Here is a 26,183-nt window from a genome sequence, read left to right on the forward strand (position 1 = left end):
TTATGGATTTACAGTATATATTTCTACCACCTGTCAAAACAGCCTTCTGAAACGCAAAAACCGTTCAATCGTACAACACTGGAAATGTGAGCAACAAGCTGCAAGTTTGACGGTGTGGAGAAGAGTGCTGTAGTGATTGCCACAAGCAAGACTCTGCAGTGCGTTTTTTCATGTTAGGGCAGGTCCTGAAAGGAAGTTTGTCCTCAGCGACGCTCCGTACTTGGAGGAAATTTGACAGCGCGGGTTGGTTTCTGTTCGCGGGAGAGAGAAGTTAAGTAAGCAGCAGGCAGCTTGGCATTTTGTGTCAGAGTAGAGATATAATTTCTAACTTTATTATTTTAATTCGTTGCAATGAGTCTGTGGGTGGACAAATACAGACCGACTTCTCTTGGCAAACTGGATTACCATAAAGACCAGGCCAGCCAGCTAAAAAATCTGGTAAGTAAAAAAAAAAAAAAAAAAAATTAAAATAATTAAAACCTTCATGTGTTGAAGTGAATGCCATTAAAGTTTAATGTCCCGTCCAAAATAGAATTAGATGAATATAAATTAACACACGGAATAGAATTAAGTAGTCCGCCCCGGGTATTTGTTTTCTTTCTTTTTAAAGACAGTTTTTCATTTCTAAACTGCCGATTAGCACTGTACAGTGTCCCAAGTCAGTAAAAAATATAATAGCATATTATTTAATTTGTACACGACAAAATTCAGAATATACTTTAAACAAGAAGAAATAAACACATAACACCCTATGGGTCAGTAGATTATTATTACTCAGGATACAGTACTTTTAACTTTGTGATTAAAAAATACCGATCGAGAACGTGGCTCTTGCTGTTAATTTGCCTGTAAAACTATACCCATTACAATTATGTGGCAACTTTACTACTTATTTTGTTGAAAATGTGTTGCGTTTATTGATAGAAGAAAAACATCCACAAAAAGGTTTTAAACCATAATGTATTAAATGTAGATTTTTAAATACCTGTGTCATGGTTTATTTATTGTAGGTACAATGTGGAGACTTTCCTCACTTGCTTGTGTATGGTCCATCTGGAGCTGGCAAGAAGACCAGGATTATGTGTTTGCTGCGGGAGCTGTATGGTGCAGGGGTGGAAAAACTTAGGATCGAACATCAGTCCATAATAGTAAGGATGACAACATTTATTATCACACGTTTATATAGGTACGGTTACATTTTCCTTTGGAGAACCCTATCCACTAGTGATGAAAGTGGTGATTATAGCATCATTACCACCAGTTATTGTGAGTAAATATGGACATATAGTCTATGTCAGAACCTGTCCGTCTGTCCGTAGTGTACTTACATTTTTATATGTACATACTGGGGTTGTAGCCTAGGACGCGGTGAGCAACTTTCTTTATTAGATTGATCAGTTTTGCATTTACAGCTTTGCAGAAGAATGTACATTACTAATAGACTTCATTGTTTTCAATACAGGGTGTCCCATTAAAGTCAGACATCGTAGGCAATATCATATTATGTTGATTAGGATCTTCTTTGTTAAATAAAGCAGTGACCTGAATTCCTTCTAAGTACATTTCACACCGGAAACAACATTAACAGCTATGCCTATAAAGTCTGATGTATGGGACCCCCTGTAGACTGTAGAATGAGAGTAGACTAGAATACTGATATTTTATATGGTAAGGATGGTCTGAATGTGAAAGGGCATTGTTTAGGAAGACCGGCCCCAAATTGCCCCCTTTTCAAGCTGTTCTCGGTATAATCTGTTCAATTACAAACATTTAATCAAAAAATCATCTTTGAACCCTGATGGAAGTACTTTTTTAAAATTAATTTTGCCTAAATAGTTACCACAGTTTTATTGTATTTTAAAGCTAAATTACTGTTAGTTTAAGATTCAGTTTTGGTCTAGGAATAGCTTCATCATCTTGAGTGGTTTCATTTAACTTGCTCAGGTGGTCTCTAATGCCAGGGGGAAATGTTATAAACCTCATCAATCTAAACCCTGTCAAATAACTGGTATGCCTTGTTTGTTCTTCAGTGAGACAGAAAGATATGAATCTAATTACTCAAGTTTCATAAAAAGAAAAAAAAAAAAAATCAGGACATCATCCTTGCACTTGCATAGCCAAATCTGCCTGGACGTGTGTTTTTATCATACTCTGTTTGTTCAATCTGTAAGAAAATCTTTAGGCAAGAGATGCTCGGAAGCAATCCAGTAACGTCATTCCACTGCCTCATTTAGTGGAGGCTGTGTGGTCCAGTGGTTAAAGAAAAGGGCTTGTAACCAGGAGGTCCCTGGTTCAAATCCCACCTCAGCCACTGACTCATTGTGTGACCCTGAGCAAGTCACTTAACCTCCTTGTGCTCTGTCTTTCAGGTGAGACGTAATTGTAAGTGACTCTGCAGCTGATGCATAGTTCACACACCCTAGTCTCTGTAAGTCGCCTTGGATAAAGGCGTCTGCTAAATAAACAAATAATAATAATAGTGCACTTGCCACCCAGAATGGCACTTACAGCTGCTGAATGAAGAATGCCACTACACGAAAAACACGGTTCATATTTTATGTCTTTCAGATGTAATTTTTTATTTAAAAAATAAAATATATTGGGGGTTTCAATAATTGGAATGGCTGAAGAATTTTTCAGCTGAACTTGCTAAAATTGTTTTGCAATGCAAACTAACGAGCCATCAGAGACCTAACCTCCTGTGATTGAACAGTAATTGACCAGGTTCACATCAGAGTCATTTTTATGTTTTGTTTGTTTGTTTGCAGTGTGTGTAATGTTACCCTTACTCTGCTTTTCTGTACAGGCGCCGTCAAAAAAGAAAATTGAGATCAGCACAATAGCAAGCAACTACCACCTTGAAGTCAATCCGAGGTAAAGACATTTGTATGTTGTATTTTAACTGTATGCTACTTGTGTGTGATTAGTGCAACCAGGCATTTTTCCAATGGTTATTTTTCTTTGTTTTTCCAGTGTAACCGCTGTTGTTTTGATTTCTTCTTTACTTCTAAACTATAGAAGAAAAAAAATGATTTAGATGAGGACAGTAACAATTGACAAATGCCACCAGAATTGCTAACTTGACATGTAAACTGATTAAATTTGTCTTGCAGTGATGCTGGTAACAGCGACCTTGTGGTTATTCAGGAACTACTAAAAACAGTCGCACAGTCTCAGCAGATCCAGTCAAGCACCCAAAGGGACTTTAAAGGTAAAAACAATACTGCATTAAATCAGATAGTCATACAGGTGGTCGACAGAGGGAGCTTGTATGTGGCTGGTAATTTTGGAAATCAATTTTAAAATCCTTATTCGGGCAGTTCAACAGAAAATAGTACATGAGTGTCAAAAAACTTTTTTTAATTTGTTGAGTTACAACAATACAATTGTCATGCTTTTATAAAGCCCTTTTTTATAGAGCTCAAGAGCCTATAAACAATTGGTATTTGTGTCAAACTCTGTGCAAAATGATCCTGTTAGTGTTCTAGAAAGATTTTATAAACCATATTACTGTACAAATTGGTTGTGATAAGAATACACATTTTGGGGGCTCACAGTCCCAACTCTGTCAAATGTCTTTGTCCAAAATCCTTTACATAAAAAACAAAATCAGCACTTTGATTATGCTGAAATACAATATTATAGGATTGTTGTACTGAAAACCCCAATTTTAAGTAATTCGTTTGTTCTAAAGTATGCATGGTGTTCCCTCTCTCTTTAAGACTGTTTACAGTGTGTATTTTCCTTCTGTTTTATCTTTTAAATTTGTAGTGGTGCTCCTGACAGAAGTTGACAGACTTACCAAAGATGCCCAGCATGCTTTGAGAAGGACGATGGAAAAGTACATGTCTAACTGCAGGCTGATTTTGTGCTGCAATTCCACCTCCAAAGTCATCCCTCCCATTAGAAGCCGATGTTTGGCTGTGCGAGTACCGTTGCCAAGTGTGGAGGAGGTAAGTAAATTATACAAGACTATCATGGGCTTTTTAACAGCTTTGTGTATGCATCACAAACAGGACGGTAATAGCAATACAAATAAATAATATCAATGTGCACACCCAAATATTCTGCTTCTATATCTATGTATAGCAGAAGGTAAGTTTTCTGAGCTTTTGTGGAACACTTTGTTTAAACAATCTGTAATTGTAACAGTTTTGGTCATTAAGGTGTTAATAATGGGGTCTGACCAGACCGGGTGTGAACTACAGTGAATACAAAGTGATAGAAAACTGTGCTTGGTTTAGTTGTAGGGTCCTCTAACACTGGAGAAAACAAGTCTCCTTTGATCAAGTCGCTTTTTGCAGCCATTACAAGCATTACATAGTGTTCCATTTTCCTTTTGCTGTCTGCTGCTTAAATACTATTGCTGTGGTAACCGCAGTTTAGTTCCTGCCTGAGACTAATATCATTGTGCATACAGAACATTATAAACATGGCTTTCATGTTTCATCCTATATTTAACAAGAAAATGCTGTAATAAATCACTTACATTGTAGCGGAAAGTTTGAGCGAACAGATTCTTCATTGACATATCATTAAAGGTTTCAGAGGCTTTGCTACTTGTGTGATAAATTGCTATTTGTTGTTAGTTTCAGATCAGCTTATAAATGCTTGCAATGCTTATAAAATGGCAAGAATAAAGGAAGCAATATCATTGACTAACAAATGTTAGAACCTGTGCAAATATATTGCCATGCCAGCACGGCTTGGCACTTTTAGAACTGCTATGACAGATTCTCTTGACAACCAATTCCCTATGGTAGGGGTGGGGTGGCTTGTGCAGCGCCATTTTATAAGTGCAATATAGTACATGGTATTCAAATATGGTCCAAAATCTGCACACTTTTGCTGTTTAAATGCATGAAAAAGCCAATCCAACAACATCCCTAGGCATGCAGATATTGGACCATAATTGAACACCCTAATGTGTTATTGCTTTCTGAGACATGCAAGTTGGGTGTCAGTAATGTGGCAAAAATGAAAACCCACCTTTCAGCACAATTGTCCAATAAGGAACTAGTCTGAGAGCTGATGCCTAACCTGTAAGTATTTTTGATTTGCTAATATAACACAAGCCCCCTGCTTTAGATCCTTGTTGGACATGATCGACATCCAACTTGCATGCATCTCTGCCCACTCAGTCAGGTACAGTTTTATGCAGTTAAAAATGAGTATATTGAGAGTTATCACAAGTACAAAAGCCTCTTAAACGTGTTGCAGTTAACAGGTTTCAGGATGTTTCAATGAAGGATCACTCAAGACAAATACATTCCTAAAAGGTGAATGATTTATTACTGGGGGAAACAAATATGTACACCAAATAATGATTAGGATGGCAATGAGCAAATAGTGTTCTCTGGTAGTTGAAAGTAGACTGGGAAAGATAGTACTGTATCAAGCCCTATTCATATGAGTGAAGACATCTGCTTTAATTAATTGTAGCTAATAATATAATTCCATGAACCCGTTGTGCACTTCCTTTATCTGCATAGGTCTCAGATGTGCAGTTTAAAAAGAAACACATTTTATAGCAAACATGTGTTTTCATTTCTCTGTTACTATGGTAGGTAAATTAAAGTTTATATGCCTTATTCATTGGAAACCTGTTACACTTGCACTACCTGGTTCATTTCACCTCAGCAGTATCTTCTGGGTCAAAGCATGTTACTGGCTCAAAGAATGTCAGTCAATAGGGGAAGCAGCTGGTTAGTTATTAACAGAAAGTAAGCCATTGAAGGGGTGTGGACAATTTCACCCCCAAGTAAGTGCAGCACTAACTGAAAGCATGGCTGCCAAACACATATCTGTAACCAACTGCAGTACCAGATATGGTTTAAAATAAATAGACATGTTTACTGTAGCACGTGTTTATTTTAAAACTGGACAGTTGAGACCTATGAACCAAATGGTGGTGGATTACAGGCAAGCTTTTAAATCGGAAATGGGTAAATAACTATTACACATAACACAGCAGAATGAAACTCTTGTTTTCTTTCTATAAATTTAGTCGTCGCCAATGGATTTTACCCCGGTTTCCTCCCCAGTTTGGAATGCCCAATTATTGTTTTTATCCCAGTTCACCGCTGCAACCCCCCGGCGACTCGGGAAACGGAGGCTGAAACACGCGTCCTCCGAAACGTATTCCTGCCAATCCGTCATTTTTCGCACTGTGGAGTCACAGCGAAGCAACCAGACCTATAATGCCGGAGGACAACACAGATCTGAATGGCTCCACTGCAGATCTGCAGGCGCCCTATCAGCCACAGGGGTCGCTGGTGCGTGGTGAACCGTGGATTCCCCTGCCGCGGCGCTCAGCCAATTGTGCATCCCCCCGTGGGAATCCCCAGTCATGGTTGGCAATGACATAGCCTGGATTCGAACTTGCAACCTCCAGGCTATAGGACGCATCCTGCACTCCACACAGAGCGCCTTTACTGGATGCGCCACCCGGGAGCCCACGAAACCATTGTTTTAAAGTGTACTTGTAATCTAAGGTTTGGAACATGGCTTGCACTTTTTCCTTTCAGGTCTGCACCGTGCTGTCTAGCGTCTGTAGAAAGGAAGGCTTGACTCTCCCAGGGGAGCTGGCAAAAATAATTGCTGAGAAGTCTGGCAGGAATCTTCGCAAAGCTTTGCTCATGTGTGAGGCATGCAGAGTGCAGCAGTAAGTCAGACGTGGTTCAAACAAACAAACAAAAAAAAACTGGAGGAAACTCAGAATGTTAATGTTTACTGCCAACTTGGCCTGTGGATTAGTATATTAAGGTAGACAAAAAAGCATTTGCATGGTTTATTTTTTAACGATTAATACAAGTAGAGATGCAACACCATAATATTATTATTATTATTATTATTATTATTATTATTATTTATTATTATTATTTATTTCTTAGCAGACGCCCTTATCTTATCGTAGATCAAATTTCCATTCTTTATTTATTATTTTTAAAAGAAGATAACAACAGAAATGTTTCTTTTTTAACATTGAAATATATTTTAGGTTTGAAATACTGTTTTCGTATAGGTTCATTAAGTCACAGCTAACTAACCAAAAAATGAATAGTCTGCTTCTTCATATTTCAAATGATAAATTGTACTTTGTAATGACAAGTCATTAAAACAGGGAGAAATTTGTGTAACAGATTATCTATTCTATGGTTTACTCGTTGAGGCTTTTTTCAGAACTGTTCATTATAACTTTCTTCCTGAAGTGAAATACTTTATTTTAAAAACTGTACATTTTAAAAGTCTATAAAAAATATATTGCAAACATTCATTGAAAAAATGAGGGATGAATTAAACAATTGTTTGGTATTGCCTAGATATTAATAAGAAACAAAAGCAAATGAATTGTATGGAGCAAGAATAATAAAAACACCAGACAGGTTAGGTGACTGTACAGATGTTCATACCGTAACTGCACAGCATTGCTAATCCTAGTATGATTTAATCGTCTAGTTTTATGTGTGTCCACAAGGTGGCAGACACACACCAGAAAAAATGCAACAATTGACTGTTTATATGCAAAGACTAATATGAGGAATACAGGTATGCAAAATATGTATTTCAAATAAACTTGGCATGACAGCAGAATACATACCAGTATGTTTTCAATTCCATGTCTACAGGAAAGCCATCTGTGCATGGAAAATAAATAACTCTAAATCAGAATCTTACCTGTAGTCCATCTCTGATGGGTATTTGTACTTAGTTATGTCTTTGTATAAGAAATATGGTATTACACCTAATGATACCCAACAAGAAAAAATGTAAAGGAGACGCTGACTCAAAATACATATTCACTGTATAGTGTATTAAATAAATATCTGTATGTTTTGTTTGCTCGCAGGTTTCCCCACTGAATCTTAGTCTCATGCATGTTGTCAGTGTACATGCAGGGATTTTCCATAATTAGTCTTATGATGGGTAATATTTTCTCAAGCCATTCAATTAGTTTGTTATACCGGCACACTTAAATTATTGACAACATACTAACTGTTGTAGGTATCCATTTGCTGTGGACCAGGATATACCTGAGACAGACTGGGAGGTGTACCTCCGAGAGACAGCAAATGCTATAGTCAGTCAGCAGAGCCCACAGAAGTAAGTACAACTGTAATGGAAACAAACGAGAAAAAAAAAGGCTACACATTTTTAAGTAAAATATATAAAAACCATCAAGTGGACTGGGTAAAATGGATCATAGAAAGCTGGTCCTAATAGAGATAGCTCTTCAGATCATTACATTAAATTAAAAAGGACTGATACAGGGTAGTCTTAATGGTGAGCTAGTTAAAAAGTATTGTATAAATGCTTCTGAAAAGCACCATTTTAATTGGCAACAGTGGTAAGGGTTATTCTTTTTGATACACGTTTCTATTTTTTTAGGCTGCTTGAAGTTCGTGGAAGACTTTATGAACTTCTTACCCACTGCATTCCACCAGAGATCATAATGAAGGTATGTTTAAAAAAGTGTGTTTAAACAGTTATTCCTAGACCAATCCTTCTAACCTTTTTGTAGTAGTAACTACAAGTCACAGACCCTTTTGACAATCCTTCATTGTAATCATGACCATTTAGGCACCAATATAACCCTGACTTTGCTATAAAGTCTTAATTTAATATAAAAATAGTTTCCATACCATTTACGCTCAACAAAATCTTTTGCAGTTTATTGGTATGGAAATCCTGTTATGCACTATATTTGTGTGCAAAAAGAACACCCACCTTTTAGGGCTGTATTTGGCCCATAAACCAGTAGTGATGTCACACATTACACAACAGACACTGCTATGGTAAACATGGCTGTCAAATGAGTTGCCTGTATTGTAGGTAAAGTAATCCAAGATTAGTGCTGATCAGGGTCTTTGAAACAAGCATACCGTTTGGACTCCAAAGTTTCTCGGCAAGTACAAGAATCGGGCTTTGTTTGGGGTCCAGGAAATACGTACATACGGTAAGCAGGACAGGACATTACATGGGCTATTCTGCTGAACCCATTTTGCAGCCATGTGCAAAATGTCTGTATTAATTAGTAGGGGTTGCATTTTTCATTTTATTGGTTGATAGGCCAAAATACCCTTACAAGGCAGGTGTCATTTTTTCCTTAAGCTCATTAAAGCAGGCAAGTGAAAACCAGACATGCATGAAAGATAACACCCTTTGACCAGCCATGTAACTAAGGGGACTGAAGTAAATTGTAGGTATCCATTTACTGTGGACCAGGATACACAGTACATGAGACAGACTGGGATTTGTACCTCAGAGAGACAGCAAGTGCTATAGTCAGTCATCAGAGCCCACAGAAGTGAATGCTAGTACACTGTAATGGCAAATATCAGGAAATAAGCTATGCATTATTTTTTTTTAAAGAACACAAACATAAAATAACTTAACCATGAAACTGACTGGTGGTAATAAAGGTGTCTAGTGGAGGTCCTCATGGTGAGATGGCATCAATGGTGGAATCTACTGCATGTTTCTGTTTGATGAAGAATACCATTTATTTGGGACTGTGGTCTGGATAATTAATTTGATATACTTTTCTACTTGCAATGGTCCCAGAAATATAAGTTCTCTCTTGTTTCAGGGCCTGCTGTCTGAACTTTTGAGCAACTGCGATGGACAGCTGAAAGCTGAAGTTGCACAGATGGCAGCTTATTATGAGCATCGTTTGCAGCTGGGCAACAAAGCCATTTATCACCTGGAAGCCTTTGTAGCCAAATTTATGGCTATTTATAAGAAATTTATGGAGGACGGCCTTGAAGCCATGATGTTCTGAAATGTAAGAAATACACTTTCCATAATTGAAATTAGAATATGTAACACTTGCAAACGAATAAAAATTAAATCTATTAACCTTCATGTTCCTTCTCTATCCTTATGTTTATTGTATTGTCTGTACTCAGTGATTTATTAAGCAGTTACGATATCTGTCTCTTGCTGTGTATGTGAAAGTCAGTGCCAAGGTGAGACCCTAGCTCAGCCCTTAGTACTGGTTTAATGATGTTCTGGGTAACTAGTGCTGCTTGCGTAATTCACATGACTTAGTTAATGTGTTATGCAAGTGTTTCCAGTGCTCCATCATTATTTGACCTGGAACTATACTCCTGTCTTCACAAGATTACTCCATTGACCGTTCTAGAGAATTCACAATTGGGGGGTGGGGGGCCTCAACATCAGACATTGGGCATGTTATTCAAGAAAAATATTTATTAAGGACATGGTTACAAACATACATCTAGTACTTAAAATTTACAAAAACAGTTGGACCACACTTTTGACTACATAAGAGCAGCACTTTTCTTTCTGAACCCTAGAGTTTCTATCTTCACATCACTAACAGTTAGTTTAATAATAAATACTTTTATAAAAAGCCTTCCTGATTTTAAAAAACACAATCTAATAAATGTCTACAGAGCAAATGGAGAAAGTATCTGAACACCATCAGTTTTATACAGTAAAAACAGTAACTTTCTATCCATGTTTATTTAACAAAGTTGTATGCATGACAGATGTAAATAAATTATTCAAGTTTTGACAATGCTGTAACATGTACTCATACCTATACAATATTCGCAGCTATTTACTTTTGGTAGCAGCCAATAGGAATAAATCACAAAACATTTTTAAAACAAACAGAAATGGTTTGCTTCATGATTCATGCAAAACATTAAGCTTCAACAGAACCCAATGTTAAAAAAAGTAAAATGAAATGTTGACTGCTAAAAGGCTGTGCCACATTACAATTATACATTTAAATGAACAGGCAGCAATTTTATAAAAACAAAAAGATGGGCACCAACTTAAAATGCTGTATTATAGCACGTGAAATTCAAGTGCATTCCGCTTGATTCAAAATATTAAAAATTACAAATAAAAACTAGACTTTCAAAATACCCTAAATTTTCCAAACCTGAACCTTTTCGGCTATCACACACCAATTAGCGTGATCAAAATAAGTATGAATAACATGAAGCTCCTCAAAGTGCTTTTTAATGAGTTCCAGAAGCTCTCCTTCCTTAAATACATGATAATATCGAAGGAAAGAGCCGTCCATTTGTTTCCATTTATTCTCTGGTAAAACACCATCCTCTTGAGGGCTTTCTGTGTGGTTAAGTAATTGAAGCCTGTGGTTCTGCTCGCTACATTTTGATGTGTTACTGTGGGTGTTACCACAGATTTCTCTCTCACATGCAGAACCTTTCCTATGAGAGACAAGATCAGGCAAGGGTATTCTGCCACATCCGTGAACAATAGCTGCAGAAAGGGCTTGTTTTTCTTCTGTTGCAGGGTTGCCACTCTGAAAATGTTGCGATTCTCTGTCCCCCGAAGGATTTGGAGGCTGGATCTCTCCCAGAAAACGGAAGACTTCGTCGTCTTCTGAATTCTGCCTTGAGCAAAACAAGCTAGAAACCTGTTTCATCAGACCCCCAGATTTGAGTTGACTCACTTTATTCAACTGAGGGCTGTAATTAGTCAATGCGTTCAGCTCTTTAGGGGATCTTGAATGGCTGTTGCAGCCAAAATCTAATACTGAATCCAGCGACCTAGAAAAGAGCCACAACTTTAAGGATTTCTCAAACGAAGTGTACACTGTGTCCTCGTTATTGCCCACGGAGGATGTACTTTTGATTTTCCTGTGCACATCTTTGTGGTCATTGCCACTGCTAGAGAAGCCGGAGGAACTGAATTCTTCCTGTTCCCGTTTCTTCAGAACATCTTCGGGTGACGGAGTGGATGGGGGTTTGGGATTCCAGGGGACAAAGATATCTTGCTTTTCAAACTTGCGTCTCTTCTGCTCCATTGCCCACACATAGATCATTATGCGGCCTCCCACTCGAAGAGTGCGTGCCATCTCCTGGATTGCCCGGATGCGTCGCTCCTTTGTGGAGAAGTGGTGGATTACTGGAAAAGAGAAAAATGGTTACAGCCTTATTTTCAATGATTTGTTGAATAAGCTTTGTCATATCCCTCTGCAACACTTAGTACGCCCATTTACAATAACGTTACTCTTACATTACACTCTACATCCAGAGTCAATTAATCAAACAAAATAGGACACGTCCCAGAAAACATAACACTGGTTCCCTGAAATAAAAATGTAACCATTACCTCATGGGTATTTATCCCTAAAGACCCTGTAACCTGAATGGATATAACAAAGACTGCTTGTCAGAGCCTGTGACGCAGTCATGCCCGCCCCCGAGGGCATAGACAGATTGTACACACAGATCTCATCATTGTTCCTTCAAGACTTCTGCAATCATGGATGCAGCGACCGTGAAGGTTAATGGTTGCATTTCTATTTCAGGGAACCAGGGTTATGATAATAACCTAACGTTCCCTATCAAGTACGAAATGTAACCATTACCTTATGGGTAGAAATAGCAAAGCTGTCGCAAGGCAATATTACAGACCAACTGGAAGGCCACAAGGCCTGGCCAAGGCCACCTTGCGCGTTACCATAAGGAACCCCAGTACTAATCGCTAGGGCTAAAAAATTGAGGGAGAACTCACTTCTATGTTTATGCTGCAAGGGCCGACCCTGAAGCCACCTTTAACACTCTTGTTTTAAAACCAGGGTTTTGTGGATCTATGACATTAAAGATCAAGACAGTAACTGTTCCAAAGATGCAGCATTAGCTTAAGAAAATGTAAGAACTGCATTCACTTAAACATGAATACACCTCATCTACATCTACGGTGTAATGTACAACAGATTGACAGATTTTTCATAAAACCCTTTGCTCCAAGATACCCATTAATATAAAACAATTTGGCCCACAGAGTAAGTAAGCAAGACTCCAGTTTTATCTGTAAACTTCAGAACTTCCATCAAGCCATCAGGAAACTCCATTTGCAGGATCTACCGGACATTCAAAATGCTGATATTCAGTATGTTAGAACTGGGTAGTATTTATGGCAGTTTACTAGTCTGTCTGTTAAGTACCAATACTGTAGAGGCAGTCAACTTCCAGATTGCAATGCCTCAGAATCAGGGTTCTAATGCTTGAATAGCTCCTCAAAGAGCAGCTTTCTCTTACAAGTATTGTACTGTTTTAGAATTTTTTTTATTATTATTATTTCTTAGCAGACACTCTTATCCAGGGCGACTTACAATTGTTACATGATATCACATTATTTTTACATACAATTACATTATTTTTTACACATTATTTTTACATACAATTACCCATTTATAGAGTTGGGTTTTTACTGGAGCAATCTAGGTAAAGTACCTTGCTCAAGGGTACAGCAGCAGCGTCCCCCACCTGGGACTGAACCCACGACCCTCCGGTCAACAGTCCAGAGCCCTAACCACTACTCCACACTGCTGGTACTTTCAGTTTAATTTAGAAAATCACCACCACTTTTTTAGACAACGGAACAGCAAATAATAGCATCAATTTGATTATTTACACACTGTAACAAAAAAGTTAAATACATACATACATACATACATAAATAAATAAATAAATAAATAAATCAGAATAAGGTAAACAATTTCTAGAAATATTTGCGCACAAGGCTTTATATTCCTGGCTTTTGAAAAAGCAACCTAAAATATGCATGCAGTATAATCTCTGGCTCTGCTAACGAACCATAAATCCATCTGCAGTAATGCCTCAGCTCTCACAGAGTGAGAAGATGTCATGATCTTATATGGGTCATGCCATTAGTGATGCTACTTGTGTTGTTGAATCTTTGCTGTAGCCTAGCAATGGTGGTTTGATGAAAACCAAACTATCTCAGAGTAGCTTTTAATTCAGGCAGCTTGCCTTCATTTCAAATTAATAAAAAAGCCTGTACTGTTATTTTATTCAGCAGCCACTCCTCAAATTGACCAAGTATCTTTTTATCTTTTCATGTTTATTTTGGCAAACAATAAATATTTTAAGTCACAATTAACTGAAATCACATAATAGCATAAAGCCTTTTAAGAAACTAAACAATATTTAAGCTATTTAGGTTTATCAACAAACTGCATACACAGGAGGTTAATTTGCTTTTCCATGATGCAAACTGATCCCAATTTTAAAATTACTAAATGCATGACTCTTGTTTAATATGGAAAGCAGGGTAATATTAAATCACTGGTCCATTATGAAGATAAGACACAGTGAATTGAGCAAACATAACATCCACTAATATAAATGCGAGTCATATAACCTTACTGTAGTATGCAATACAGTACAGCCTCAGAGTTACAAACACCAGATTTGTTAACTGCCCGGTCTACCCAACATCCCACTTTCAACCACAAGTATGCAAATCACTCAGCCATGCGTACAATGCAACAGATAGACACTCCTATAAAACACCATGCTGGTCATGAAGGCGGCAAAATCACTGTACCAACAAATGTTTCCAGACAAAGGTGAAGAAGATTTCAAAGCAAGTACTGGGGAATTTCACTCTGAACATTTGAATTTTAAAACAAAGCACATGCTTAAAAACAAGCATTATGCAAAGCCAGGTTTTCCAGGACATTTAAATCTGTTTCTGCTACAGTTACAATTTCAAGGGTAACCTAAATGTTGCCTTTTTCCATTTATAGTACTGTTTTAAAGACTTTAGAACCATAACAATCTGAGCATTGCATTACTGTGCTGTATCCTTGTATTATTCTCCAAATTTAGGGTGCAGACAGCAGGTGTACATTTCTTATTAAAACCATTGAAAACCCATTTTCAGAGTTGCAGATATTTGAGACATATGAACCACCTCCATTCCCAAAGTGGTTGGAACTCCAAGGTTCTGCTGTACTACAATGTTTAAATCCCTGTTCATTCTGCCTGCCATTTCCTTAATTAGATGTCCCATGCAGACAGAACTGATTACTTTTGCCATTGCTCTTCGGTTAAGCACACCAAGATGATATCTTCCCTGATAAAAGACGCATTTTCTGTAAACTGTTGCTAGGTGACCTGCAGCCATCGATGGCCAGATGACTTTGAACAGATTGCTTATCCTATGTAGCCTGGTAACTCAGTGCAAGCATTACGTGAAAGGTATGTTGCCAATTGAGTACAAGGCAATCATTTGCTACTCAATTACAGCACAGTACATGAAAATTTGCTCCAAGAACGTTCCTCAGATGAATGATAAACAGCAAAAACAAAATGTAACATAACCCATTCAAACAGAGTCCAAAAACTTACATTTTCAAAATAAAATGCATATATATATATTTTTTTTTATTGTGTTATCTGAAAAATAAGAAGTGGATACCTAAATAGACATATATGCCATTCCAATTGAAACAACCGACAAAACAGCTGCTTGAATGTGTGTGCAGAACTGGAATGGCAAGTTAGCCAAATCGACATCATTGACCCTCACCTGGGTGTCATCACCGTTGTGTTGTGATCTAAAGAAGATCCTTGCCTGTGAACAAATAGGCTGCCATTGGGAAAAGTTGTGTTGCTGCTGCCACAGAAGTGCAAGAGAAAGAAAATGAATAAAACAAAAAGTACCTGCAATGGAAAGAATGGCATCAAAACAGCCGTCTCGATATGGGAGCCGCAGGCCGTCGCACACCTGCACCTCGTGGCCATGACCTCTGGCCAAGTCTACGAGAGGCAGGCAGTAGTCACAGCCCATCTTGAAGCTTTCACGGTTAATATGGAGATATTTGCCATTGCCACAACCTGCAGAATTAAATACAATAGTTTTAAGAATGCTGAAATCAGCCACATCTTGAAAATCTGGCAACATCTTCATGCAAGGAAAAACAGAATTTCTACTCGACACTTCTAAAGCATAGGTCGATGGAATATGAAATGCAATGTTAACACACTTAATAAAGTTTATATAAACTTTACAAAAAGTGCTCATTAAGTGATACAACCTCTGATGAAATGGTAACCATACTAATTTACTCCAAAGAGAGTGTAATGACAAGTTAAATTGGAGACATTGAACAAGTGACCTGGCAGCCATGACACAAAAACTTTTCTAGAGAATAATTAGGTTTATTATTTATGGTGTTTACAATTCCCATTCGTCAGAAATCATAGGCATAATTGTTAATAATGGTAGACAAATAGATTTATATGTTGGTGTGTGCTGCAAAGGGTGTCGCCACTGGATTCAACAGAGAACATCCGAATTAGAATGATATATGATACTTGCCTATGATGCCTGTCTTAGGAGACACCCTGTAATTTATGGATCACGCTGTGTCTTCAATTGTACTCGTTTTCCCTGTTGTGAAATGCAACTGCCCGTACATTGAGTTACTCATTTCAAGTGAGAAATGGGTCAGTTTTTTTTAATGATCCTGCTATTATTCTCTACTTTTCTTATTCTTTAAATTGTGTTCTTATTAGCGTTTACTGTAGACAAACACCTACAACTGATTAAAAATAGTGTATGTTTTTCCCGCTTAATAATAATGTAGTTTTAGTGAAACAATCCACTAAATGGTATTAAAAGAGGCTCACCTTCACCCATTTCATGTTTTGCCTGAGACATGCTGCTACATCACTGCCGACATGCTTTTGTACTGAGAGTTTAACAAAAATGGCAGTGATACTTTTCTAAAGGGCACTATCATAGTAAATGTGGCTTATCTCTTAATAGTAATTTACTAAACTATCTCTTCACCGTATATCTGAATGTTATCTCTCTACTCTTGTTGCTTCAGTGACATTTTCACTGCTCCCAGTATTGTGCAGCTGAACTTTTAATTTCCAACTTGCTTTATTCACCTGGAAAAAGCTCCTGTACGTACTACACTATAGAGCAGTCTTCCGCTACATGTAGAACAAATTAAAAAAAACTAAGCAGAATGTGAAAAATCAGGCCTTTTTTGGTAAATAAATAAAACAGAAGACACCCACCAATATCCGCAATTATGCTGCCAGGCTCCTGGTCCAAAAGGAACTGGCGCACTTTTGGCCAGGCCTTGTAACGGCGGTCATTGAAGTGGGGAGCGATTTTCTCGTATACGCTGTGGACATGGTCTCTTTCCAGCTGGCTGGCCTCCTTCTCCATTGTGACAGCCCTGGAGCCTTCATGAATCAGTCTAAAGCATTTCAGAGCTGGAAACAAAAGAAGCATGAACAGGATTTAGTCTCATTTGAACAATCATGTCTCCTGTGTGCAGCTGCCCCTTTTCTTTACAAAAAATACCGGCTGGCATGGCTGTGCTGGATACAACCAGGAAACCCTTAAGGGGTGGGAGGTGGTTCAACACCAATTGAAATGTTGTAATGCTCAAGTAAACTCAATTATGTTTTTACTTGGGTTTCACACACTTAATTAGACCATTTGTCCACATGATTGTTAAGCTGTTTATTTTATAAAACCTTTGCTTCTTTAAAAATAAATTAAAAAGCAGAAGGAAGTCACTATTTTTCAAAAACACCATATTTTTCACAGCAAATTAGTGTTCCTAAAGCACTAAACATGCATGCCAAATCAGCTGGCTACCAAACTAGTAAAATTGTTAGTGTAAAACATGCACAATACTTAAATTATCTGACTAGAAAGTGGTTTGACACAGATTACTACTGAAATACAATGTTTCACCAGCAAGTGTCACACACCCAATATCAGGTCACTATAGAAGACCATCTTTTAAAACCAAATACTACACGTTATAATTTGATCAAACAGGAAATTAAACTAAATCTAATGAAATACAGTACAGCAGATGTGGACCAATGCACAGGAAGCTCCAAGTAAACATTTCTGTTTGTGGCAAACGAGATCACTTTTAATATACTGCAATTTAATGCTTTATCATTAAGATTGGCAAAACAAAAATAATATCAGTACTTCTATTGCACTGGAATCAAAGGTGGTCTGACGGATTGCTTGAACTGTGTTTTTAGGTCTTCATTATTAATAAATAATAATTACCAACACAGTTAAAAATGCATTTTTCTCTCTTGGAGCACAGTAACTACACTACCCTTCCCCCACTCACCCTGCTTTCTACAGCAAACACTACACCTCTCCCTCCGGATTGTGAATCCCTGGGTGATTCAGGCACAATTGGAAACGGCAAGTGATTCAATACACATGAAGAGTAAATAAGGAACGTTTTGCAGTCTGAATTAACACTGCCTCTGACCTCGCTCACATCCAGGTATTTTGTAAAGGTTTATGCTTATGTTGCAATAATCCTTTTTTGGCAAGTATAACGTATAAATAGTCTGCTATTGTAGCTATTCAATAAATGAAAACAAAATTAAAACAATAATGGAAACATCGTCTTTACAAAATGACATTTCATGCAGGTTATCCTGTTCATTAAAAAGGAAACAAACAAAACTGAAAGCCTTGGCTCAGCATGCTGATTATTCAGATTACTTCAGAATCTTGCTGGATTGATCATCTCCTGTTCACTTAAATGGGGAGTATGTATACAGCCTGCTATATTGATTTGAATGCAATAACTATAAAACTCTCCCGCCTGAACGAGCATGAACGAATCCATTAACATCACAGCATAACTCCAAACCATTTGCAGTTTAACTGCTCTCTGATAAAATGCATGGTTGTCTTTAAAGCTTAGTCTGTAAATCCACAGCACTTCCTGCTGTTTTGTTTCATGCATTTTCCATTTAATTTTGCCACCTCAGTGGCAGGACTAATGAAGTGCAGCAGATTCAAAGCTGGTCAAAAAAAAAAAAAAGGATTGCAAAGATCTGACATTTTTGCGTTAGTGCACCACAAGTCTCCCACGGCTACCACTGTATTTTGGCAACAGAGATTTATTTGACTTTAAGATGTATGTATATGTTAATGCCAGGCGTAGTTATTGACTTAACACTAACTTTTCAAACAAATACCCTAAGGTACGCTTTGGACACTTTGAAGATCTGTAGCTTCTTAACTGACATAACTTGCTTGTAGAAGTTTCAGCTACAATCAAAGCAAACTTTCCCTTTGGCCTAACGCTGTGAACTTGGTGTGTATCTGGAATTGCTAGTGTGCCTTCCCAGTGAGTCGCAAGCATATTCCTCTCCTTTTCAGTTTGTTCTCTTGAGACATACAGGATATTTATTCCTGGATTTCTCTCCTTAGCTACTCTGTAGAAGTCAAATGGTGTTGCTGTTTGATCCTTTCCACTACAAACATACCGCCAAACTGATCTTTTAACTGTTCCTCCAATCCCGTCAACAACTCCTTTGCCATGTGATGTTGCAAAAAAATGCCAGCTAACTTTGAAGCTGAACTTCTCCTCCCACAAATGCAGGTTTGAGAAGAGGAACCGCTGTTTGAATTGTGAGCTGGCTCCATCTGAACAGATCTTAACTTCTGTGATTGCAGGGAATTTGTTCTTCAATGATTCAAGGATATGGGTCATGAAGGTGTATTCTTGGATGAATGGGGATTATCACACCACCTGTTCAACCATGTGCTTAAACCAGGAAGTTATGATTGCTGTTATGATACAATAGGAAGTAATGATTGCATATGACCAACAGGTGGCAGCACTTAAAACATGGTGTTGGACGTACAGGTGTCCGACACCAGGATTTCTGCTAAACTGTAGATTGCGGTGAGCAATCAATCTGGTAAATATGTTAGGGGGACCCCATGTGCAGAGAAACTATGGTATGAAATAATTTCAAAACTCAAAGCGGGAGCAAACTAAATAAATATGAAATTTCGGTGTCGGACGTACTGGGAGTCAGTGCCGTTATTAACATTATTAATTTTACAAAATTGAGTGATGATGAAATTTGCAGTTTGCCCTCATCATTAAGCTAACACAGTATGCGTTAGAAAGAAATATTAAAATGAATGTATTATTCTTTAGTAACCTGTACAAATTTTAATGACTCCATACGTTTCACATCAAGTTTTGTAACTGCCGAATAATCCAACTGCCGAATTACTCCTATAATCCAAACTTTTTTTGGTAATGCCTTATAGATCCTAAAAGTTGACAATTTCCTGTAAAATGAGTGTAAGTTCATCATGATAGGATGATGAAAAAAAATTAACCCCTGGGTTGACCTTCCCGTGGAATTGCCCCTAAACAACTGCAAACAATACTAATAGAGCAGTACAAATAACCTCAACCTCCTATTCTGCTGATATCATACTCAAAACAATACATGTTCATCAGTTCAAGGAAATACACAACTTGTAGAATTATCATTTCTGTGTTCCTGAACCAAAGTCATACAATTATATAAGTGGGAACCGCTTTTTGGTCAGCACTCACATATCCAGCCCTATAACATTTTGACTTCAGTGACGATTAAAACGAGTGTGACACATATCTGATTATTTTATTTTGGCCCGTTCCGACGGAACCATGCACACATAAAAAAAAGTATTGTTTCCTTAATTCTCAAACCACACATTTTTTAGCAACAGTTTTAAATCAAGCAACACGATCGGTGCGATTCTCTTTTATTGATAACCCCCAAAAAACTTGCTTTGACAAAAACACAAATCTGTTGACTTTTAAAGCGATATCCTGAAAAGTGTTGATCTAAAGTGTTTTTCATAGTATAAAATTGAAACACCTTTGAAAGTACAACAATATTGAACAAACCTCTCCTCCAGTATAACACTACAGACAGAGAACACACTGCATCAATTCAGTGAGTTTCAGTTGAGTCGAATCACTATGCAATGAATGGAGTTCCAACAAGGAAGGGAATACCAGGAACGGAATACCGAGTTGAGGGTCACTCTACAGAGAAGAAAATGGGTAGTGTGTCTCTGGATGACTGGGGTTAAAATCCAGACCTGCTTTATACCAGAACATTAAGAAGCATTTCCTTCATTATATTTCTAGGACTAAAACATGCTAGTAAATTGGTGGCAAAGTGGTTGACATAACATATCTTCTATACTTTTATTTATGTATTTTTTAAAAGAAGCAACAGTTCCACTTGATCATTATCAGCTGTTGGCCTACTGACAGTTGCCATCATAAGTTAAGAAGGCAGAGAATTTTCATCGGAACATCAAGTCCTCATTCTATCTAATGAACATCAGACAGGCAATGATTTGTCACCTGAAGCATGAGATTTACTGAGAAGAGTATATAAATAGGCTCACCAGAGTGTGGTGTGAATTTAAAAAGAAAGAGCCTTCATTAATTAATCAGACCTTGTTATTTACTGCGGATGGCTGTTGAAACTCGAAAGAACACAAGTGCAGCAGGCAGAGGCAGAGAACTAAAATTGATTACCTGCCCTGCTTGCTGCATAACTGACTTCAAAGACTGGGGCATTTTCTTCATGGACAAGGCTCCTCTGTGTATCACACAGTGTGTCCATTTAGCACTGCTGTCATGGTTTGCTGTGAGGCTTACAAAGTTTAGTCACGCGGTATGACACAGCATAAGAAGCTTTAAGACGCCTGGCAGACATTGTAGAATCCTGGCTTATAGCGCTTTTTGCTGATTTAATGCCTCAAATTTTCTTTTGAAAATGTTGAGTGGTTTATCCTTTAGTCCAGTATGTCTCATCTCCAAATGGCGTACAAGTTTGCAAGGCTTCAAGATGTCATTAGCCAGTACATTACCACAGACAACACACGGAGGACAAGGTTCATCTGCAGTTACAACAAAAGTAAATCCAATTTCTAAGATGATGCACCTGCACAAATCACTGTCGCTGTACAATGGGGCAGGAACAGAACTCTTGCTCATTCTTAAATACAAAATCTCCTGTGATTGGGTCTCTGCTTTAAGTGCAAACTAAAAGCTACCTTTTATTTATTTCTTTTTTAAAACATTTGCAAGTTTGTAAAATGTCATTTAGATTTTAGTGTTATTTTTTTTCTTACAGTAATCCGTCGCACATCTGACTGCGGTGGGACCAGACTAAGGGTGGATATGTAAAAAGTCAGATGACTGAATCCTGTTTTAAATACCATTAAACACATCTGTAACAATTGCTATATGCACACAATTATTGTTTTGAGATTCAGTTTTTATTAGGGCGCTCCCCTAAATCCCTTGTTTAGAAAGATACAGGGTATTAATGCTTGTGACAGAGAAGCCCTCTGCTGTGTGGATGTGTGCATTTGCTGCTGAGTGACAGGCAAGGGATCGAGGCAAAGGTTGAAGTTGATACGCTTCCCGCAGGCGAACAGAATTTATATACGTATCAACACACTGAACACCTCACAGGACACTATCAGACAATAAACTTTGGTGGGATCTACAATCTCTGAACTAATCTTCTCTGTTCAATAATAAACTAACATTGATAATGGCGGATATGTGACGGGCGGATATGTGCCAGATTACTACTGTAATTAGTGCATTACTACTATAAGAAGTTTGACATGTGTACCATGAAAAAGTACAGTAGATCAGCACAACCTACAAGCACAATGTGAAATTTAATCGAAAAAACTTAAATGCACCTGAGTTGGTTAATTAAAATCGGTGGCTCCAAGATATCCTGAATTATTAGCCTTAAACTCCACCAAGACAAGTACAGTATCATCACAACTGGATGTGACTGTGACAGAGATCGAATTACGCTTGGTGTCAGATCTCCCTCCCGACCTGTGAGGGCACTAGGTAAAGGGAACAGAGTACCCTGGACTAAAAGGCAGGACAATTTATTCCCGTGGGTAGGTGGAAGTCAGCCGGCTAGAAAAAGGGCGGAGCTACGGTACCCGAACGGGAAACCATGTGGCATCCTCTGATTGGTCCTGCTTTTGGTCCTGCTAACTGCCCGAGACCTGAGCAGGATTACCCAGGGTGTCCAAACAATTTTTTAAGAACACCACTCGGGGCTCCCGAGTGGCGCATCCAGTAAAGGCGCTCCTCGCAGGATGTGCCCTATAGCCTGGAGATCGCAGGTTCGAATCCAGGCTATGTCACAGCTGACCGTGACCGAGAGTTCCTAGGGGGCGGCGCACAATTGGCTGAGCGCTGCCCGGGTAGGGAGGGCTTAGGTCGGCAGGGGAATCCACGGCTCACCGCGCATCAGCGACCCCTGTGGCCGATAGGGCGCCTGTGGCTCTGCAGCGGAGCCGCCAGATCTGTGTTGTCCTCCGGCACTATAGGTCTGGTAGCATTGCTGTGGATCTGCAGTGCGAAAAATGACGGCTTGGAAGGAGCACGTTTCGGAGGACGCGTGTTTCAGCCTCCGTTTCCTGAGTCGGCGGGGGGGTTGCGAGCGGTGAGCCGGGGATACAGATAATAATTGGGCATGCTAAATTGGGGTGAAAACCGGGGTAAAAATAATTGGCGAGGACTAAAATTATATTTAAAAAAAAAAGAACACCACTCGACCGCACAATATCACATGAAACTGACTGCACAACAGTTAGTAGTTAGATGAAGAAAAGATCTGGCTTTTTCCAGTCTGATAACCTTTATCCGAGGACATCAAAAAGTCATGGGTGCTCAAGAAAAGGACAACTCCTGTTCAGTGTGGTCAGAAGCATGTAATGATGTCAACCAATTCACACAATAATGCTCTCTCTGAATACAGGTAGCAAGCAAGCAAGCTGCATCAACAAGAACAAAGCACTGAGTTCATATTACTTGACATTGTAAGCACTTTATTAGGAACACCCTGTAAGTGGCCACACCCTGTATCCTCACAGCAAACAACATAGATTGGATTGAAAGTATCAATCTTAAAAGACAATCCTATAAGACAATCTGCTCTCATCTCAAAAGTTCAAACCTTATTTCACACAATACATTCCATGTGCTTTGTCATCGGATATCACGCAACCCCACCCTCATTGGATACCTGGATCTGATTGAGAACTTCCCTTTCTGGAGTAACTCAAAGGCCCAATTGTCATTCCTTCTCCGATGTGAACAATTTAACCAATTTCCGTGAACAAAACGGTACAGAAAGACTGATTTTGAACTGTGAACTAATGACACCTCATCTGTGAACACGAATCATTACATCTATACAGATTTTGCCAAAGAAAAAATAAGAACTGCTATAAGACGGTCAGTAGGTTAAGGTCGCCATGGGCAGCAGCAAATCTACAGTCTGTTGTCCAAAATGCCTCATAGAATCATCACTTTATTTCCCTTATTGTCCCCTGCTGGGGACTAAATCCCCTGCCAAAGGGATAAAGTGGAGGCTGTCACACTTCATTTGTGCATCAATCTGGAGAACTGCTTGTCCAATCGTCATGAAACATGGTAGTAACATTTTTAGCTTAAGTTATTGCATTAAGACGAAGAATTGTTGATCAAAATTGATTACAAATTGCATTGTTATTCCATACTATTATGAAATAGTGTTTTTTTTTATTTTGAATTTACAGCCGGGGATGCATGTTAGTTACATATGGTTCTTAGCTGCCTTTGTGAATCATTATTTATTTAAATAAAGAAACGTTTTCCAACTGAGCATCTATCACACTACAGTTACTTTTTTTTTATTATTATTATTATTTTTTTATCAATGTTCGAATACGAATATACGCGTGATTTGTGTTTTTTGGCCTTTAGGGGGCGGTAGGACACCGATATTGAGTAAATGAAAAACTGATGTCACCAATCGACTTTTCTGCCGGATACATATATTTAGCTGGTGATCAGACTCATTGGACATAAAAACGAGCACAGTGCCCCGGCCTACTGTAATCATGAAATTTGGATGCACCCAAATGTATCTTGCCGTAAGACTCGACGTTTAAAAAGCAAAACAGCCAGACAGACAGACAGGTGTGTCAAACAATAACGTTACAAGTTGTGACATGCGGGCTACAGTTCCTGCACCAAACAGTACAAAGAAAATGCACTGCCTTAGTAACAAGGTTTTCAACCAGAGGTTTAAAATACATGCCAGTTAAGGAATATACCGGATAAGAGATAAACGCTTAAGCTTAAGTCAAACGAATAACAATAACATATTAGTTAAGTACACGTACCTTATTTGTGCAAAGCAGAATGCAACATCTCTTTGTACTCATTGTGTTACTTTCGGTGCACGAAGTTTCTTTTCAGAGGTGGAGAAGTCATCAAAGCAGCATCTTTCTGAGCATTTCATTCACAGTCTGCAAAGGGAATTCTATTTGGGGAAACAAAGCCCGTTTTTAGGCGCTTATTCATCAGCAACTACTAATGCCAGTGTCATATATCATGACTAATTGGTTTCGCTACAATAAAAATGTTGCCACAATCCGCAAATACAGCCACACAATTTGCTGAAACGCTCCTACTCAAACACCGGTACTACAGTGCAATCCAACAATACAGTACAAAGACACACCGGCCCTTTTCATTGGAGAGCTCGATCACATGACTTTAACCGTGCAACAATAACATTGACATGCAACAGGAAGGAATCAGCCCTTTTGCTTCGGAGTAATAATGTCGGCGGCTGCTTTGGGTGGTTTCGTACATGTTATGATTTTATACTTTATTTTTTAAATTTATTTCAAAATTGACTAGCGCTTTTATCGGTTTTAAAACAAAATTGATCTGTGAATTTGTATATTGCCTTTTTATCTTTAAATTCACATTAAGGAAGTTCAAGCAAGTGCACTACCTGTGAATGTATAAGAAAGCAATGAAGAAAATAAGACTTTTTAAAATATATTTATCTTTAACAGAAGATAAATATAGATGTGTGTGTTTTAACATTTGGCTTTGTTTTATTTTTTAGGTCAGATTTTGTTTCAATGTAAGGTATTGTGGCTAAATACACTGATGTACTGTATTAAGAAGACTACAATTACATACTACTACTAATATTAATAAATTGTATGTTATATACATTTGCCTGTTAGGTGTACAGTATTGTTTCGTGAAAAACTGTCACCAAAAGCACTATAGCTACTTGTCCAAATGGTGTTTGAATGATGACTAAATCTGATTTATGCCATACTCGTGCCACCTAGTTTTGCCTTTTAACAAATTATTCCATTATTAATAATAAAAGTAGTCTATTAAGACCATCACATGTATTTAGATATACGTTATATTTAACAATCACCTGACCTCCCCTTTAAATGCAATATGTTTTCTGATACCCTTGTGGTACACCCCTAATGGCATTCGTTTAATGAATGACACCACCTGGTGGTAAATTAAGCAAGTATTCTATCATTTTTAAAAACCATTTGAATGGTTCTTTTAAGAAGTTTAGGTCTTGTCCATCGATAGGGATATCGTATTCATAAAATAAGTTGAATCTTTCTGGATATCATTTTTGTGTATTCTCAAAAATAATTCATATTTCTTGTTACAAAGGTAGAATAAC

At 38.0% G+C, this 26,183-nt stretch overlaps 2 protein-coding genes across 2 annotated transcripts; one reads left to right on the forward strand and one right to left on the reverse strand.

The window, feature by feature from the left end:
- The first annotated feature begins 90 nt into the window (after positions 1-90).
- LOC117407391 (replication factor C subunit 3) lies at positions 91-9,864 on the forward strand. Its single transcript, XM_034012368.3, has 9 exons — positions 91-438; positions 1,011-1,148; positions 2,807-2,874; positions 3,114-3,211; positions 3,772-3,953; positions 6,528-6,664; positions 8,005-8,103; positions 8,389-8,458; positions 9,590-9,864. Exons 1-9 carry the CDS (start codon positions 352-354, stop codon positions 9,779-9,781), a joined length of 1,071 nt encoding a protein of 356 aa, XP_033868259.1. The 5' UTR covers positions 91-351; the 3' UTR covers positions 9,782-9,864.
- A 330-nt stretch (positions 9,865-10,194) lies between these two features.
- Positions 10,195-25,188, reverse strand: LOC117407390 (probable tRNA methyltransferase 9B). Its single transcript, XM_034012366.3, has 4 exons — positions 24,850-25,188; positions 16,848-17,048; positions 15,480-15,653; positions 10,195-11,907 (listed from the first exon to the last, which is right to left on the reverse strand). The coding sequence occupies exons 2-4, from the start codon at positions 16,999-17,001 to the stop codon at positions 10,901-10,903; spliced, it is 1,335 nt and encodes a 444-aa protein (XP_033868257.3). The 5' UTR covers positions 17,002-17,048; positions 24,850-25,188; the 3' UTR covers positions 10,195-10,900.
- Between the last annotated feature and the right edge of the window lie 995 nt (positions 25,189-26,183).

The sequence above is a fragment of the Acipenser ruthenus genome, chromosome 8, assembly GCF_902713425.1.
Source record: "Acipenser ruthenus chromosome 8, fAciRut3.2 maternal haplotype, whole genome shotgun sequence".
Classification (NCBI taxonomy): Eukaryota; Metazoa; Chordata; class Actinopteri; order Acipenseriformes; family Acipenseridae; genus Acipenser; species Acipenser ruthenus.

Bases quoted from the DNA above. Each gene is read 5' to 3' on its own strand.
- LOC117407390 (XM_034012366.3), bottom strand. From the start codon at position 17,001: ATGGAGAAGGAGGCCAGCCAGCTGGAAAGAGACCATGTCCACAGCGTA. The intron at 15,654-16,847 runs GTGGGTGTCTTC...TTAATTCTGCAG, and splicing joins CAGCATAATTGCGGATATTG to GTTGTGGCAATGGCAAATAT. The intron at 11,908-15,479 runs GTACTTTTTGTT...TCTCTTTTCCAG, and splicing joins TGCCATTCTTTCCATTGCAG to TAATCCACCACTTCTCCACA.
- LOC117407391 (XM_034012368.3), top strand. From the start codon at position 352: ATGAGTCTGTGGGTGGACAAATACAGACCGACTTCTCTTGGCAAACTG. The intron at 2,875-3,113 runs GTAAAGACATTT...TTTGTCTTGCAG, and splicing joins CACCTTGAAGTCAATCCGAG to TGATGCTGGTAACAGCGACC. The intron at 3,212-3,771 runs GTAAAAACAATA...TTAAATTTGTAG, and splicing joins CACCCAAAGGGACTTTAAAG to TGGTGCTCCTGACAGAAGTT.